General features: G+C 39.7%; 2 protein-coding genes across 2 annotated transcripts in view; both read right to left on the bottom strand.

Annotated features, from left to right (window-relative positions):
• LOC128440754 (probable E3 ubiquitin-protein ligase HERC6) overlaps positions 1–1,115 on the bottom strand; it is a 12,284-nt gene extending 11,169 nt beyond the window's left edge. The window contains exons 1-2 of the mRNA XM_053423566.1: positions 777–1,115; positions 1–72 (exon numbers count right to left, since the gene is read on the bottom strand). The exon at positions 1–72 is cut by the window's left edge and continues 85 nt beyond it. Coding sequence (XP_053279541.1) covers positions 1–72; positions 777–996 — 292 coding nt within the window. The 5' untranslated portion in view covers positions 997–1,115. The remainder of the gene's footprint in view (positions 73–776) is intronic.
• Positions 1,116–4,313: 3,198 nt separating this feature from the next.
• LOC128440753 (probable E3 ubiquitin-protein ligase HERC4) lies at positions 4,314–19,576 on the bottom strand. Its single transcript, XM_053423565.1, has 23 exons — positions 19,286–19,576; positions 18,018–18,174; positions 17,829–17,905; positions 17,148–17,375; positions 16,128–16,219; positions 15,894–16,021; positions 13,987–14,141; positions 13,536–13,591; positions 13,293–13,378; positions 13,112–13,171; positions 12,362–12,458; positions 11,244–11,424; positions 10,863–11,014; positions 10,298–10,417; positions 10,081–10,179; positions 9,760–9,927; positions 8,976–9,116; positions 8,661–8,827; positions 7,662–7,725; positions 7,504–7,574; positions 6,171–6,354; positions 5,780–5,882; positions 4,314–5,691 (listed from the first exon to the last, which is right to left on the bottom strand). Exons 1-23 carry the CDS (start codon positions 19,503–19,505, stop codon positions 5,456–5,458), a joined length of 3,042 nt encoding a protein of 1,013 aa, XP_053279540.1. The 5' UTR covers positions 19,506–19,576; the 3' UTR covers positions 4,314–5,455.
• Between the last annotated feature and the right edge of the window lie 93 nt (positions 19,577–19,669).

The raw sequence follows: 19,669 nt of genomic DNA, 5'->3' as shown, positions 1-19,669 counted from the left end.
ACGCACACACAGCCAGACAGTGGTCCTGACCACATGCCATCGTCACCACGTCACCAAGCCCCTCCACACGACCTGACACAGGACGCAGACAAGAGAAAAAACACCCACGCTAGAAAGTTAACTTTGGAATAGCAATACTTGTGTTAACACATTCATTTCAGTCTGATGTCACAATGACCTTGACCTTTGACCTCCAAATTCTAATCAGCCTAGAGTACATGTGAATGTTTGTGCTAAATGTAATTTTCTACATGTGTCTCTGATAAGTCATGTTCACAAGAACAGTAGGTCACCTTGACCTTTGACCAATAGCTAATCAGTTCATCCTTGAAACTAAATGTTTAAATAAAATTTGAAGAAATTCCCTCAAGAAGTTCTTGAGATGTCATGTTGACAAGAATGGGACAAACAGACCTGCAGACAGAAGGACAACCCAAAAACATAATGCCACCAACCAGTGGCTGTTGCTGGTCATGGGATACTGACCAATTTTAAGGTAATTGTACTAAAGTATTTTCTTGTATATTACATCTAATGAATTAACCCCTTAAACATCACTGAATTAACCAGTGCCCACCAATACCCTGTAGTTCATCAGCCTAAAATAGACAAAATATCCAAACCGTGAAAGCCACATTGTGCTGAGTGTCCGAATTTCCCACATGAACATGAACGCAACACAAAACTTAGGTTAAGTTTCGTTTTTTGGACTGAAGAGATCGAAACGAAAGTGATTTTTGTTGTTATTATTATTATTACGGTTATTGTTATTTTACCTGGTTTCCTTCCATCTTCGGGTGTCTTTCGTCCCAGTTGTCCCCTTGAGTTGTGTCCACATGAGAAAACGCCTCCATCCCCTGAGAGGAATAAAGTGAACTGGTCCCCACAGCAGATGGAGCTAATGTCCCGGGGGAAGGTCCAGGACACCGGGCTGAGGGCCGTCTGTGGCTCGTACTGTCCACTGGAGCTGTCCCCCCAACAGTACAGCTGCGCCATGTCTGCAGCTGAAGCTCTGAAGTGAAGCTCTGAAGTGAAACTCTGAGGTGAAGTGTTGACTCTGGGCTGTTCTGCCCTGATGAGGCAAATAGGTATCCACTCATGCTGCCTTCGCGTGTCATCGGACTTGTCACGATCACACTCGCAAATATTCTCCTAAACCACTATTTTTGCCAGTGCAGCATATTGTATCTTTTTTTTTCTAAACCTTAAATTTCAAACATGCTTCTTTTTGTTTTTCGTTGGCTAAACTTTGTCATTTAAATTATCCCAACAGGGAAACCAAGGTGGGAAGTGGCCTTATTTACGAGCATAGAAGGAAACAGGGAAGGCGGCATTAGAGCAGCGAAACTTAACTTGAAACTCTGTAAGGTGTGAATGAAGTGTTAGTCACTTTTATAATATTATATAATATATTATTATATAATAAGGGAGCAATAGATTGGATTGTGTGTTTCAATTGATTCAATGAAATAGTTTCTACATAATATTTTAAAAACAATTAAATGGTAAATTGTCTGTATTTTCCAGTCTTGGTGACCACTCAATGTTTTCCACACACACATTCATACAGTGCATCTGTGTGCAGCACTTTCTCTCCTCATAACCCTTAACTGGGGTTCAGTATCTTGCCCAATGTATATAATACATTATTATATAATGTAATATAATTAAGGAGCAATAGATGGGATTGTGGGTTTCAATTGATTCAATGAAATAGTATCTACATATTATTTTAAAAACAACTCTCACCTGGACAATAACAACTCTTATGTAATAATGCTGTTCATAGACTTCAGTTCAGCTTTCAACGCCATCATCCCCTCCAAACTGATCACGGAACTTAGTGACCTAGGCATCAACACTTCCCTCTGCAACTGGATACTGGACTTCCTATCCAACAGACCCCAGTCTGTTAGGTTAGAGAACCACACCTCCTCAACCCTCATCCTGAACACCGGCGTGCTACAGGGCTGTGTTTTAAGTCCTCTCCTCTACTCCCTCTTCACCTATGACTGCACACCTGTATGTGGTTCTTATACCATTGTCAAGTTTGCAGACGATACAACGGTGATTGGCCTCGTCAGCAACAACGATGAGTCGGCCTACAGAGAAGAGGTCCAGCATCTGGCGGAGTGGTGCGCCGACAACAACCTGGCTCTTAACACCAAGAAGACCAAAGAGCTCATTGTGGACTTCAGGAAGAAAGGTGGCACACACACCCCCATCCATATCAACAGGACGGAGGTTGAGCGTGTCACCAGCTTCAAGTTCCTGGGTGTCCACATCTCTGAGGACCTCTCTTGGACCCTCAACATCTCAACCCTGGTCAAGAAATCACACCAGCGACTCTTCTTCCTGAGGAGACTTTAGAAGGCCCATCTGTCTCCTCAGATTCTGGTGAATTTCTACCGCTGCACCATCAAGAGCATCCTCACTAACTGCACCTCAGTGTGGTATGGCAGCTGCTCTGTTGCGGACCGGAAATCACTGCAGAGGGTGGTGAAAACTGCCCAACGCATCACCGGCTCCTCACTCCCCACCATTGCAGCTGTCCAGAGCAAGAGATGTCTGCGGAGAGCGCGCAGCATTGTCAAGGACAGCTCACACCCCAGCTACAGACTGTTTGCCCTCCTCCTCTCCGCTACAGGGTCCTCCGTTCCCGGACCAGCAGGTTCAGGAACAGCTTCAACCCTGCTGAACTTTGCACCACAGTGATAGCAGCAGCCGCCCCTCATTTTTATATATTTATCTTGCACATAGTTCTTATATCATGCAATACCTGTTAATACTGCACTATTCCATATATATTTCTTATTGCTCATAGTTCTTATATCATACAATACCTGTTAATACTGTACTATTCCATATATATTTCTTACTGTACATATCTAATTTATTTACATGCCACTCTAAATACGCACAATACTCTGCCCTTTTACTGCCTTTTTTTGCACTTCTGGTTAGATGCTAAACTGCATTTTGTGGTATAAGTAATGTACTGTACAATGACAATAAAGTTGAATCTAATCTAAAAATCTAGGTGGCGCTATGAATCTGCACTAATATATTAATATATGGAGCTGTTCAGGTCAGGATTGTGATCACAGGTCAGTAGGAAATATTGGCACATAGAGCTGTTCAGGCTTGGACCCTGATCATGAGACAGAAGTTTGATGGTGATAGGACAATGCTCAGTGGAGTTATGACATCGTCTCATTTGGCGAAGGATGTACCTTCCCCGCACCTCAATGTCAACACGGTTTGAGGAAATGTCACAATTCTGACCATGGTCCTATGACTTGTCTCTGCTCATTCGAGCTGTATATTGTAAATCAGCCAGGAGCAGTGCATCAGAGTATAGAAATGTCATCTTCTGTAGCCAGCAGGTGGTGCTGTAATGATGAGTCAATATTAACACATGGATCTGATCATTGGACTGTCAATGTGTGAATGAGGTTTGAGGCTGATCGAACAATGCACTAAGGAGTTATAATAAATCCCTATTTTTTGTCGAATCATCAAAATTCTACGGTACGCCACGGTCACACCGAGGTAATTTATACCTCCATCTTGTTGAGATGACCCTCATCTCAATATGAAGTTGATCTGTTGAGGTGATATAATAAAGAGTCAAGTGCTCATTTTAGTTGAATGATGAAGTTGCAGCTTCTCGTTCAGAGTAATTCTGTATGTGTTTTCAGGTTGTCCCTCCCAGGCTCGTGAATATGGTTTTTAGTTACACCATGATTGAATATCTACATACTTTGTATAAACGTTAAACTTGGACTAAAAATGAGCTGATAAATTTGGTGTTTGAGGGTCAAAGGTCACTGTCACCTTGTGAAATACTTTTTGGTCTTGTGCATTCAGCAGAACATCTTCAGGGAATTTATTCAAACTCAGTAGAAAGGTTCGGTTGTACTCAAGAATGAACTGATTCAAATTTGGTGCTGAAAGGTCACAGTTTCCTCCTGTTCTTGTAAACATGATACATCGGACACGCCAGTAGATCCTTTCATTAGGTGCATTAGAATTGGACTTGATCTGACTGTCTGACGTGATCTGCCGGCAGCTGCAGGGGTAAAGTAAAAAGAACACGTCACATTCTACTTCTCGTAGCGTCAGTGAGACGAGATCAACAGCATTTGCTTTTTCCGTTGCAGATTACACAGATGTTTGGAAAACCCTGTGTTTTTAAACGAGAAAGGAATGAACAATGAAGTTGACTGAGACCTTTCTTTCAGGTTCAGATTTAAACTGTAGTTTACAGTGTCCAAGTGACGTCAGCACGAGATGAATATTCATCATGTCCATTTTTGAGAGAAATAGTGAGAGCCTTCTTATTCTTTATAAATCAGCATACAACAATTAAAATAATAACTACAATATTGTAATAACCAACATCAGCTGTGAAAATGAGTGTCTTATTTTATAACTTATAATTTTTTAGTTTTCATCAACAAAACAATATCGATTTTCAGACAGATACTTTCTTTGTCCATTGTTCAACTGTATATGGTATTGGTATACATGATATTCAGGTACAGTTTGCAACGCATAGAAAGAGCAACAAACAAATAGTGCTCACTCCACAAGAAAAAGAGGGGTGATATGAATAAACGATTGATTACACACATAAATAATTAAATAAAATTATTTTAAAAAACAAGGTTAAAGAGATAATAATTGTCCACTCCAAAAGATTGTATTTTGATGTGTGGGCCTGTATCATGCTCTAAAATAATACATAAACATTTATTATTTGGTTATAATGTAACAAATTATAGATTAATTAACCATTTCCTGATATATACATGTCATTACTGCACTTTCATTCTTGTTTCTGTGTTTTTCGCTCAGTTTTTCTCTCTCTCTTTGTATTTATTTCTCTTTCTCTTCTTTTTACCATTTCTTTCTCTATTTCTTTCTTTCTGTCTCTCTATTTTGCTGCCTACTTCTTTCTCTCTTTTTTCATTGATCAATTTATATTTGTAACTCATCAAAGCTCTATAATATAGTTAACAGGAAAGATTAAATGATGTGGACAGGGTTTATATGATAAGTGATAATAATGATGCTACTAAATAAATCCACATTAACGCCCTTCCTAATGATGTTACTATTAATATATAATAATAACAATTTGCAGTGCCTACTTCTTTCTCTCTGTCTCTTTTTGTTTCCCTCCCGACATTTATATATTTATATTTGTATATAAATATATATATATATATATTTGTAAGCTCTATAATATAGTTAACATGTGCAAGTGCCATCAACCATCACCAAGAGAACTAGAAAAAAGAAAATAATGCAGATAGGGTTTTAATGATAAGTGATAATAATGATGCTTCTAAATGAATCCACATTAACTCCCTTTCCTAATGATGTGACTATTAATATATAATAATAACAATGTGCAGTGACTAACGGAAAGTAAGACACCATAGTTTCTTCAGGCTCTGGTTTCTTCCTTCTTATAGAAGCCTCCTTTGTAACGAATGGCCTGAAGAAGCCTGGTCTGCATGGTCCTCTCCACCGGGTACCTCTGGTAGTTGGGCAGTGACAACAGATGGTGACAGGTGAGGGATTCTGGCAGATGGAGTTCGCTGCTGTTTGGTAAGACGGTGACTGTCATCGTGATGCTTTTCATACCCTGGAAGGGTACGCGGTCACAGCCTGTGAGGAACACTGGACACAGGGACATTGACGAGATGCTGGTTTAATCGATAAATCAATCAAGTTATAGGAACAGCTTAAACACAACCACACTACTTACAAAGGAATTTTTTCTTGTCCTCCGCAGTCAGTTTCTCAAACACCTCCCAGAAGGTGATGATAGTTGGATGTTCTTCATGATACTCTCCTTCATAAACTGTGTTCTGTTTGTAAAAACAACAATTGAAACCTATACACACAAATACAACAAGGGTTTTTCGATTTAAAGGTTAGAAACACGAACTCCATAATGTCCATAAACCCGTCGTTATTTTTTCTGTTATTGTGTGGTAAGGTTGAGATTTTAAAATAGCAGGGCGAAACTCTTACTGAACAACATTGCCCCTCTTCAGCCTTACGTGGTGATTCATTCTGTTAGAATCTCTAAAATACATCCTATGTGTTCTCAAGACTTCTCAAGACTTAATGTTGTCTAATGGTTTTCAACAAACCTGCTTGAACACCTGCCAGTCGTAGTTTTCTTGGCCCACCATCACCGCCTGCAGCTCTTCCGGCTGGAAGAAGTCCACCACATCCATGTCACACACTTTGAAAAACCCTCTCTTGAACTCTCCAAACACGCCCTGCACCGACTTGGTAAAGGCGTAGTTGATAAAGGCATCAACGAACTCTTTCCTTTCAATAGAGAGAAATGAGAAAGCACAACTTCAGTTGGATGTCCACAGAAATGTAATATTCTGTGTGTGGTGGTTTCTTATTTGAACTTTACTGTCCACTGAATTTTGACTTGAGCCTTTTTTTTTCTTGTTTTATAACCATTTCATTTGATTATTCTATTACAATACAGTCCTGTTTTATTTTTACTTTCATCAGAAAGTCCTTAGGTTATAACAAAAGACAGTAGATCATTATAGGAAATATCCCACTCATAGTGTCATTCTGAAGTGCTTAATACCCAGTTTTTTGTCAACTTACATTTACATTGCAGGCAAAAGCCAGAAACGCGGCTTAACTGGTCACAAAGCGTGCACCAACTTCTTATGTTTCACCTCTAGTTGGAAGCAATAGCAAGTTTTTATGAACATTGTGAGGCTGGATATTGTTGTGTTAAAGCTGGCGCATGCTTCTGCGTTTTCAGAGACACGCCTCTTACATGCCTCTTGTGTAACTATACGACAAAGCTACACAAGCCTCAAGCATCCCGCAAGGCTGTGATTGGTCTGCTAACTACATCCTTTCTGGAGTCACTTTTTCGGTTTCATGCCCCAAAATACCGGCAGAAACCAATGAAGATTTAGAAGATCGAATATGGACCAAAAAGAAGAGCGTTTGGCAGAAGAGATCCAAAAGTATGACCACTTGTATAACCTGTCATTGACGGAATACAGATGGCCTGCAATTCCTGGAAGGAGATCTCGACTAACGTTGGTTTGCAGGTCGACGAGTGTACGAAGCTATGGAGGAAGATCAGGGACAAATTTGTCCGCCAGAAAAAGGCTTTGAGGAGCAGCAATGTCAATGTAAATAAACAGTCGACGACGACTGCCACACACAAAGAAGGCGTCTCTAAGGTCTTCTTCAACAAAAAACGTTACTCCACCTAGTGTTCTGGCGGTGAATTGCTTTACAACACGCGCAAGCCTTGGAGAACCGTAAATTAAAACGAGTCCATCGACACAACTGCGTGAAAAGCCGCAGCTTTAGTTGCAGAACCATGCTTAAGTTAACATCAAACTTTGTCCTCAAAAATAATCCTTTAAATATTTAACAGTCGTGAAGCCAACCCATTGTGAGTGTTGTGTAGATGGTTCTGTATTAACACACTTGTTTGAGCCTGTGACAGGTTTTCCAGCTTCTTTCGGATCAAGCTCAACGTGCTCCCCACCCCAGGTCACCTGTAAAGAATGACAGTTACAGTGGAATAAAGCAGAAATAGGTTTAGGCAGCAGAGTATCAGTCTAACTGTGATTATCTCAACCTACTTTAAAGGTTATGTACGTATCTTCGACTTCAGCTGGAGTGTAGTCCATCAGGCAACGCCAAGACCTGAAGACACAGGAAACAGGATCATGAGTAAGATCAAGTCTGGACAGTTGTGGTGTCATGGTGTTTAAATCATTATTTTAAGTCAACTTAGGGTTCCAATTTACAAGATGTCACTTTTGTAGAGTTAAACAAATTTTACTGAGCTACATTCTTCCAGTATAACAGTGATACAACGGTTTTGGTTCCGGAAGTAAAGGTCCCATTTCTGTTTTAAGCCAGGCCGTACAGCTAAGAGATCAATTATGATCATAAAACATTTGATTTAGAGCAAATAAAATATGGGAAAACTGAAGAAAGGGCAAAGTACATGATTATTTTAAGAGTGAAGGAATTTCAGATCCTTTAAACCACTGCATATTATCCCTTGTCAAAGACTTCCAGCACCTCTTCTTGAATTCAACCCTGATATTTATATAGTGTTGCAATTTATTGTAGTTTATATCTTGTATGTATGTATATAGTATTTCAAATAGTGTATCGTACATTGATGTACAGCATTGGTTCCCAAACTGGGGTACGTGTACCCCCAGGGGTACGCAAAGTGGTTCAGGGGGTACTCGGGGGAAATATTTGGTGTGCGTTTTGCATAGCTCACCATCTTTCGTGTCCTATAGCACGTGCTGCGGGGGGTAATTAGCTGGAGATCGAATGTCTGAAGGGGTACGGGACTGTAAAAAGTTTGGGATCCACTGATGTACAGTATTAACGCTGAGCAGTTGGATCCATTTCCTATGTATCATTGAGGGTAGTGTAATACTTCTCCTTGACAATGCGACTAAAACACGTTTATCTTTAAATGCAGTTGATATGTAAGATTATTTCACAATTTCATAGCCTGTGGTGAGTCTACCTTGGACGGTTAAAATATTGTGACTGACAATCAAAATTCAGGCTCAAAACAATGTTGCTGTTGAGCTCTATAAAAAATGTCTTACTCTGCCATGCCAGGTTCGAACACCTTCATGTCATCCATTGAGGGTTTGACCCCAACCAGCTTCTTGAAGAGAACCAGTGGGAAGGGCAGGTGGACAATGTTGTAGTTGTAAAGAGCCATGCCACACAGAACTCCGAACAGGAAGTAACGCTTCTCCTCCACTTTGGGCTGTTTGGTTCGTAAATTAAAAAGAAAACAAATTCCATGTATGATTTGGTAACATTTGATAACTGTTTACAGAAGACAAATTGTACAAATACCAGCTGAACTGGCTTTGGCCAATACACGATTTTTCACTGAAATAAAATAATCTTACTCTGGGAGGGAACCAAATCTGAGTCTTGCTCTCGTTGTACATGAACATCTCAGACTCAGGAGCGATGAGCTCATCAAACAGGTGGAGGAAGAGGTCCCTCTTGTTGACGTTCATCACCTTTCTCTCATCCACAAACTGCACCTAGGGAGGAGAGCATATTTAAATGACCCACAGAACACAAACCAAATCAGCTCTAATGACAAATATCCAAGCATGACTTATAACTCATGGTATTGTGAAGAGACTTCAAAATGAAAGCTCCAAATTTATGACAATTAATTCCAGCACTTCACCTTCAAACAATCCTCTAGTTATTACACCAAATTCTAAAACTTTTGTGAGTCCCTCAGGTCAGGAGAGTATCTAAAGATGGTCGACGCGACACTTACCCCCACTATCCAGAAATGAAACCCAAATATCCCAGCATAAGAACGCTACCATTTTGCACACTAGGAGTCTGCACTGTAGTGATCGGGGGAGGAGGCCACTGTATAAAGGTCCCTCGGAACACGACCTCGACCAATCACATGTCAGTCTCAGCTGTCAATAATGACATGCCACCAAATTCTTATACAATCAAAAAATTTAAATGTATTGGATCAGTGTGATGAAAACTACCTAATCTTACACAAACCCATTGATACATTTTAAGTTTGGTCTATGTCCCATCCACTAACATGGAGAAGGCAGGCTTAAGACCTGTACTGCAGACAGCCACCAGGTGGTGATTTAAACGCTTTTGAATCACTTTTAGAAGAACAAAGCTCTTTGATCGCCTGTTTACCAGAAGCTCTCTTTTGAAGGCGCAGTGGTCGGCCGCAGCCAGATGTCTGAAGGTGTCTTCTACGAGGTGAGTTCGTCTCAGGGTCAGCTGGAAGGGTGTGGGCGGGGCAATGTTTTGGGGATTTATCAAAGCGTCTTCATCCCCTTCGTCAATCATATGGCCCACTCTCTGTAAACACAAAAACCTCCTTTATGAAGAAATCACCAAACAGTTTTCAAAGCAGTTTTAATAAAATTACACAGCGTCTCTAAAGTTACAGTTGTACTACACACAGTGCTGTTGATACTGATCTTCAGTCAAATGATCTCATCCCTGTTGTACCTTCATTGCAATCGAATGGAGGACGAAGACCCTTGCCTTGCAATCCAGAGGCAACAAGAACGGGAAGCGGCAGAAAATGGCAGGTGTGTTTTCATCATCCTTCGAGAAAGTAATGGATCATTTGTTAAGACGTTATTTTAGCAATAAGCACTACAACCGATATGTAAAACTCTTGAGGACACTGCAACATCACATATACTGGACTGTATGATTTTACCTCCGCTTTAGAAAATGCAAACCACAGACAAATGTCTCCCTCCGGCTGCACACTGTCCCTGATTTCCTCCACGTAAAACATGCTCAGTGGGACTTTGTAGGAGTTTCCACTTCTGTTGGCCTGCAAACAAATATTATGATATGTTATAGAAAAAAACATTGAAACCATCAGATTTCTACCTGGTCAGATGTAGAGTTTTGAGCCAAAGTTCAAAGGCTAAGCCAGTGGTTCCCAAATGGTGTGTATGGCAGAGAGAGAGAGAGAGAGAGAGAGAGAGAGAGAGAGAGAGAGAGAGAGAGAGAGAGAGAGAGAGAGAGAGAGACACAACATATGATGTAAACGTTTTTTTTCCGGTATTACAATTTTTTTTCCATCAAGTTATGGCTTTATTTTCTAAATCCCCGAATGTTTTTTTCTTCCTCTCCACTCCGTCGTAGAAAAAAGATTCTTAGCCTTAAGATAAAAGACATGATTTCATTTTTGATCCCAAATTCAACACGTATAGCAGATCCTGCACTGAAGCTACTGGTGATGATAATAATGATCATAAAAATATGACACTGACCCTGTAAAGTAGTTTCAGAGCTTTCATCAGGTATCTGATTCCCGGGTTGTGCGTTGTCAAGAGGTGGTTTTTCAGCATGAAGGCGAGGGCGTTTTTGAAGACCATGATGTGCTTCATCAGGATGGAGGGTGACACCGAAGACCACCAGCCTCCTGCCGAACAAAATAACACGGTTAACTCACAATGTATGTCTTCCACAGCAGAGAGCATTGTTGTATGGTTGATTATTTGTGTACAGTTTTATATTGTGCCCTTCTACATGTTGTTTGAGTTTAACATTATTGATGATATCAAAGAAAATATGAACACTTGAATTTCATAAGGTTCAAAACTAACTCTTAGTATGGTAAACAAACAATGTATAGTAGGTAGATAGTTTACTTAGCGCTGCCAGAGGCCTCTCTTTCAGATTCTCAATGATGACAGCCAGAAGGAGCGACCCCGCCATGACGCTGGAGTCCTCTTGGAAAAGAGGGCACGTCAGCAGAATCAGCAGGATCTCTGGAGATTTTAGGGTCATCATTGATTCACAAAGCAATGGCATGAGGATCTCAAAGTTCATCTATGAGAAACATAACAAAATGAGATAAGACAGTGATGTTGATTGTATGTAAACGAATCAGTCACTAAATTACAAAATGCCTGTGGCCAAAGAGTTGTTGTGTAATTCAAGCTGCAGAGTGTTGAAGATGATGAAGGAAGAATTATCCGCGGACTAATGAGAAACATATGGAATAGTATTAAAAAAGTGTGAGAATTTAGGAATCAAGACGCCATAGATGTTAACACATCATTCTGGTTTACACCCATGTTAAAAGTATATATTAGCTGAATATACCACAGCGTCTAATGAGGTATGACATAACAGTGGAGGTTTATTTCTAAGTCTAAGGCAGAAAACATAAAGAAGAATAACCTCCCTGTGGTTGCTCGTCTCCACCAGTCAGGGCAGACTTTAAGATACCACCGGGATCTTGACCTTTGACCACCCAAATCTAATCTAATCTTAATCCACGAGTCTAAACGAACATTTGTGCCAAATTTGAATGGATTGTCTCAGTTCTTAAGATAACACGTTCAAAAGGAGACAAGTTTTGTGAGGTCATAGGGAGCTGTGCAGATGTGATTCAATTCTCTATGGGTGTTCTTGATATATCCAGTTCTCAAGAACATGAGGTCACAGCCACCTTGACCTTTGACCACCAAACCTTCTCCCTATGGTTGTTCGTTTCCACCAGTTAGTGCAGTTTATATACATTTTCCTTCAGACTCATGAGGTCACCGTGACCTTTGGCCACTGACATTGAATCAGTTCATCTTTGAGTCCAAGTGAACGTTAGCAACAAATGTGAAGGATATTAGCAAAGGCAATCTTGAGATATCATGTTCACAAGACTACATGCAGATGGATGAACGACCCAATGTCTTGGGTCTGTCTCAAGCACAGAAGCATGAAAATGATCTGAACGTGTGAAAATCAATCACAGGAATTTCTTAACTGCTTGTTTGATCCATGGTATTTCCAACAGCTGGTCAAAAGCTCGGCTCGCAGCTTCCAGGTCGACAGTTAAAGCACCAGCTTCTAATGAAGACCCACTGATAACACAGGCAAAGAAGTCAAGTTTAGAAATGATTTATTATTTTTTAACATTTTTACTTAACTATTAATATACTTTGTTCAATATAGTGCAATATTATTTTATTAAATGAATATATATACACACTATTTTATTTGAGTGTTAGCATATTATTTTTTAATCTATAATATTTACAACATAATAAATTGATAATGTTCTTATTTCTGTCATTCAAATGCATTTGGCCCAATCCTTCTGAGGATTTCATGAATCACAAATTATTTCATGGATAATATTACTTCCATCATTATCTATTAACATCCTGTGCAATATTACTTCTCATTTCTTATTTCCAATATGACTTCTTTTTTAGTTTAGTTTTTACATATATTTTACAATCACGAGAATAAATACTATATTGTATATTTGTATATCCAGGTGCTAGTGTTCTCACATTTACCCTACATATTTTAATATAAGCTACTATAATATAATAATATACTAATATTTTGACTTTACTTATTTCTTTATACTTAATTCTTTTGATTCTTTGCTATTGTAATTCTGGATTTATATCTGGAACAAGAATTTCCTTTGAGACAAATACAATTCTATCTTGTCTTATCTGAAAACATCACAGTAATCATCGGCCGATAAAAAAAAAAAACTTACTTGTCTTTTGTGAAACTTGCAACAAGACTTGAACTTGTCAAAAATATTGACGATATTTCTCTGTCGCACAAAAAGAGAAAAGTATTGGAAGAGCCATAAAACATAAGTCATTGATTGTAAGGCTTTTATTCAATTTTTGAAAAGATAAGCGTTAGCATATTAATATATTCAATAAAACTACCTCTTTGCCTCTGCATTGCCATGTCTCATTGACAGCCATGTTTGCAGCTTCCTCTCATCGAGTCGTCCAGTTATCTGCCCATGATTCTTGAAAGAAAGAAGACATACATTGTCAGGCAGCCGGTTTAATAAACATGATAAAATACTTTAATTCGTGAAATGAAATATTACAACTTTTGATGCACAGAACATTAAATCAGTATTAATGTAAAGTAAAATTTGTATTTTTATTAGTTTTATTTACCTGCGCATGTGAAGAGTAGGTAAAGTTTGTGTTCCAGCCGGCGGATATTTTCAAGTCTGTTTATAGAAATTAAAAAATAAATAACATTTAAGAAATAATAATATTAATAATAAATTATGATATATTTATGTCACATATATCTGCTAAACTTTCAAATCGTAACGTGACAGAATTTTGCAGAAAATGTGTTGCTTTTCAAATCAAGATCCTTAAAAAATCCTTTAACTCAATATTTCACTTTAATTAAACTGTTTGATATATATATATTCATGTATCTAATACAGAGGAAATGAGGATGATTACTTGAAGTGGAGGGGATAAGATCAAGGACACATACTCACCAACGCCCTAACACACACACACACACACACACACACACACACACACACACACACATACATACATACATACATACATACATACATACATACATACATACATACATACATACCAGTGGGTATGGTTGCTGCACTGTCAGTGGTCCATGGAAGTTGAACCAGAGTGGGACTCAGATTGTTCTCTGCTCGTCCAGTCCCAATTTGACCTTTGACTCCATTGCCAAAAGCCCAGAGCTGACCAGACTCGCCCAACACCACAGTGTGACTCCTAGGAAAGAAACCACTTATATCATAAGTATTCTACAGAGTAACGGTAGATGATTAGTTATACAGTGCCTTGCATAAGTATTCACCCCCTTTGGACTTTTCTACATTTTGTCATGGTATAACCACAGATTAAAATTTATTTCATCGTGAGTTTATGTAATGGACCAACACAAAATAGTGCATCATTTGGAAGTGGGGGGAAATATTACATGGATTTCACAATTATTTACAAATAAAAATCTGAAAAGTGTTGAGTGCATATGTGTTCACCCCCTTTACTGTGAAACCCCTCACAAAGATCTGGTGCGACCAATTGCATTCACAAGTCACATTTGCAAGTCACATAATTAGTAAATAGGGTCCACCTGTCTGCAATTTAATCTCAGTATAAATACACCTGTTCTGTGACGGACTCAGAGTTTGTTGGAGATCATTACTGAACAAACAGCATCATGAAGACCAAGGAGCTCACCAAACAGGTCAGGGATAAAGTTGTCTAGAAATATGAAGCAGGGTTAGGTTATAAAAAAATATCCAGAGCTTTGAACATCTCTCTGAGCACCATAAAATCCATCATAAGAAAATGGAAAGAATATGGCACAACCGCAAACCTACCAAGAGGAGGCCGTCCACCCAAACTGAAGAGTCGGACAAGGAGAAAATTAATCAGAGAAGCAACCAGGAGGCCCATGGTTACTCTGGAGGAGTTGCAGAGATCCACAGCTGAGGTGGGAGAATCTGTCCACAGGACAACTATTAGTCGTCTACTCCACAAATCTGGCCTTTATGGAAGAGTGGCAAGAAGAAAGCCATTGTTGAAAGGGATCCATAAAAAATCCCGTTTGGAGTTTGCCAGAAGCCATGTGGGAGACACAGCAAACATGTGGAAGAAGGTGCTCTGGTCAGATGAGACCAAAATTGAACTTTTTGGCCTCAATGCAAAACGCTATGTGTGGCGAAAACCCAACACTGCCCATCACCCTGAGCACACCATCCCAACAGTGAAACATGGTGGTGGTAGCATCATGCTGTGGGGATGCTTCTCTTCAGCAGGTACAGGGAAACTGGTCAGAATAGAGGGAAAGATGGATGGAGCCAAATACAGGGAAATCCTTGAAGAAAATCTGATGCAGTCTGCAAAAGACTTGAGACTGGGGCGGAGGTTCATCTTCCAGCAGGACAATGACCCTAAACATACAGCCAGAGCTACAAAGGAATGGTTTTGATTAAAGAATGTTAATGTCTTAAAATGGCCCAGTCAAAGCCCAGACCTCAATCCAATAGAGAATCTATGGCCAGACTTGAAGATTGCGGTTCACAGACGGTCTCCATCCAATCTGACTGAGCTTCATCTTTTTTGCCAAGAAGAATGGACAAACCTTTCCATCTCTAGATGTGCAAAGCTGGTAGAGACATACCCCAAAAGACTTGCAGCTGTAATTGCAGCGAAAGGGGGTTCTACCAAGTATTGACACAGGGGGGTGAATACTTATGCACCCAACAGATGTCAACTTTTTTGTTCTCATTATTGTTTGTGTCACAATAAAATGTATTTTGCACCTCCAAAGTACTATGCATGTTGTGTTGATCAAACGGGAAAAAGTTTAGTAACAGTACATAATGGGGAAAAGTCCAAGGGGGGTGAATACTTATGCAAGGCACTGTATATACTGAATATAATCAAACTCTAATCCTTGTTTTATCCCTAAAAATATGTAAACGTGAAAATTCAGTTTCAGTGTGTCCTTTTTACCGGCCACATTCGATCTGTGAGGCCAGTCCGTCCAGACCATCGACCAGTCTGGGTCTCACTTCATTGGCAGAGGAGCTGTGACCCAGCTGACCGTGGGTTCCTTCTCCAAAAGTGTAAACTTTACCATCCTAGAAATGAAAGCATTGCATTGTTAGAAAAAGAGAAACCCACTCATTGGGTCGGTAAATAAAAACATCGGGATGAGAGGCAGACTGAGATCAGTGAAGTTTGTACCTTTGTTAACACAGCGGAGTGAGCTTCTCCACAGCTCATGAAGGAGACATCCAGAGGTCTGAGCGCAGGTACCATACAGATGTTAAACCTGCCTGTTAGTCATGGAAAGTAATGGGCATGAAAAAGACAAGATTTATATTTTTAATTGATTACTGTAATGGAAAAATAACTGAGTGTGGTTGAAACCTATTTAGTAGTTGAAAAGTAAGTTTTTGAAGACCTGTCCAAATACATTTATGACCTGAACTGTTTATGAGTCTGAACTGGCTCAGACAAACAGCCTTAGTTCTCATATTATATGATCCTTGCATTTGAATCTGAGATCCCTGAGACTCTCTGTGTTGATCCTTTCTGCATAAAGCCCCTATTAAAATACACAAAGACAAATTTGGTGTTCCAGCCTCTTGTATTTTCAGATTTTCATCACATTACTTTAAATAAATTTTTCATAGGATCCCTAAGATGAAATACATTCCCGGAGGTTAAGGTTGCTTTTGTGTTACCATTAAAAGCAAACAATATTTTAAATAACCTAGAAAGCTTTAGAACACTTTTTACAGCACTTTTCTCAAAAGATCTAGTGTAAGATCTTTTTTCTTCTCTTATGAGGTCACTGTGACTTTAATTTAATCAGTTGATCTCGATTCCAAATGACAACTGGTCAAAATTTCAATCAAGAGGTCAAATATCATGTTTTGTGAGGCCACTGTGACCTAAATCTAATCAGATCATCCTTGAGTCCAAGGGAAGGTATTTTTTACCAAATTTTAAGAAATTCCCTGATGAAATTTTTAAGATATCTTGTTCATAATAATGGGACCGGCGGACGTGTGGATGGACGAGTGGACAAACCGAGAACATTATGCCTCCAGAGACTGGCTGTTGCTGGCGCAGAGGCAAAAAACTTGTTTACATCTTCTGCAGGTGTTAAGTGTATATATTGACATGTGTGAAATTGTCCAATATTATGGACAATCTGCTGCGTGAGTGTGTGACTGAGTTAAGGTAAATGATTTGTACCCTTCTCATCCACCCTGTTGAGCCCCAGCTGGCCAGATTTATTGGCTCCACAGCAGTACACCAGGCCTGCGAGTGTGAGGAACAGGGTGTGGCTCGCTCCGGCTGCTATCTGGGTCACAGGTACGCCGGACAGAGCGACCACAAGGACGGGCGTGTGCTGCAGGGCCACCTCCTTCCCCAGACCCAGCTGACCGTGAGTGTTCGATCCCCAGGAGAAGACGTCTCCTCCTGGGAAGTGGAAAAGAGTGCAAAAATCAAACAGTTTTACTAGACTTGAATGTCTTTACAATTCCTCAGCAGTGGTAGAAAACAATGTATAAAAACGAATAAAAAGAATTTGCTTTGTTACTGTGCATGTGTGTGGCATTTATGAAAGTTTGAATGGTTTACTGAACTGCTATAGTTTATTCATACGCTGCATGTGGGCTCTATTTCACAGGTCTGTTAACCAACCAACAAAATCTTCAGACCCAAGTTTATAACTTTTCAAAATAAAAACTCAATTTAGCTCGACATAAACGTTTGCAGCAAAAAAATCAAGTTGCGCTTGAGTCCGATATCATTAAAAAAAGTTATTGATTTATTTAAATGATGTGGAACAAAGCGTAGAATGAATTATAAAAAGCTTTGATATTGTAGTTGGAAAACACAAAAAGGTCATCAGTGTGTTTAGTCTCTTACCTTTAGTCAACGCCAGCGAGTGGACGTTTCCACAGGCAACATGAATCACTGGTACCCGCAGTGGTATGGGCACCCGACTGCAATAAAAGACAATTGTAAACCAAAAAAAGCTTTGCTTTCATCCCCCACCATCTACTGGCTTTAGTGGTAGTATGCATAATGATTAATATATCACAGAGACTATATTGCCTTGGTCTGATGTGGGTTTTCTTTAGATCCAACAACATCCCCAGCTTTGCATTCTCTGCAGCCCCCCAGGAGAACACGTCTCCAGACGCACACACAGCCAGACAGTGGTCCTGACCACATGCCATCGTCACCACGTCACCAAGCCCCTCCACACGACCTGACACAGGACGACAGACAAGAGAAAAAACACCCACGCTAGAAAGTTAAGTTATGAATAGCAATACTTGTGTTAACACATTAAACTTAAACTCAGTTAATCTGTGGGTCTAAAGGAATAATTGTGTGGCATCAGACAGGGATCTCTACAGGTGTTCACAAGGCAAACATTTGTTTTATGATGTCACAATAATCTTGACTTTTGACCTCTAAATCTTAATCAGCCTAGAGTCCAAGTGAATGTTTGTGCCAGATGTAATTTTCTACAGGTGTCTCTGATATGTCATGTTCACAAGAACAGAAGGTCACTTTGACCTTTTACCAAGAGCTAATCATTTGAAGAAATTCCCTCAAGAAGTTCTTAAGTTGTCATGTTGACCAGAATGGGATGGACAGACCTACAGACAGAAGGACAACCCAAAAACATAATTCCACCAGCCAATGGCTGTTGCTGGTCATGGGATACTGAACGATTTTGAGGTAATTGTACTAAAGTATTTTCTTTATAATGAATTAACCCCTTAAAAATCACTGAATTAATCAGTGCCCAGCCCACCAATACCCTGCAATTCATCAGACCATAGACTGGACTAAACCAGACAAAAATCCAAACCGTGAAAGTCACATTGTGCTGAGTAGCCAAAATTTCCCACATGAACTTGAACGCAGCACAAAACGTAATGCAGCTAAGTTTCGTTTTTTGGACTAAAGAGATCGAAACGAAAGTGAGAATCTGATGAGATGAAATGATAGACGCTATGAATGCAAATCATGAAAGGTTCACATCCGTAAACACATGTTGACAAACATTACTGCAGACAACCAGATAATAATCCTGCTAATACCATTTCAACAGTAAAAGGACAAAACAACGTTGTATTCTTGATAGATAGATAGATAGATAGATAGATAGATAGATAGATAGATAGATAGATAGATAGATGTACTTTAATGATCCCAAATTGTTGCGTTACAGCCGCAAAGTATCATTACTCACTATGACAGAAGTAAAAATATAGGATTAAAAGTATACAAAAAATAAAGGATATATAAACAACTATAAATATAATTTATTGTTGTTATTATCATTATTACTGTTATTGTTATTTTACCTGGTTTCCTTCCATCTTCTGGTGTCTTTCGTCCCAGTTGTCCCCTTGAGTTGTGTCCACATGAGAAAACGCCTCCATACCCTGAGAGGAATAAAGTGAACTGGTCCCCACAGCAGATGGAGCTAATGTCCCGGGGGAAGGTCCAGGACACCGGGCTGAGGGCCGTCTGTGGCTCGTACTGTCCACTGGAGCTGTCCCCCCAACAGTACAGCTGCGCCATGTCTGCAGCTGAAGCTCTGAAGTGAAGCTCTGAAGTGAAACTCTGAGGTGAAGTGTTGACTCTGGGCTGTTGTGCCCTGATGAGGCAAATACATCCACTCACGCTGCCTTCGGGTGCCCTCGGATTTATCACGATCACACTCGCAAATATTCTCCTAATCCACT

Source organism: Pleuronectes platessa, chromosome 5 (genome assembly GCF_947347685.1).
Source record: "Pleuronectes platessa chromosome 5, fPlePla1.1, whole genome shotgun sequence".
Taxonomy (NCBI): Eukaryota; Metazoa; Chordata; class Actinopteri; order Pleuronectiformes; family Pleuronectidae; genus Pleuronectes; species Pleuronectes platessa.
The sequence above is the reverse complement of the archived record's forward strand: the minus strand, read 5'-3'. Positions and strand labels throughout refer to the sequence as shown.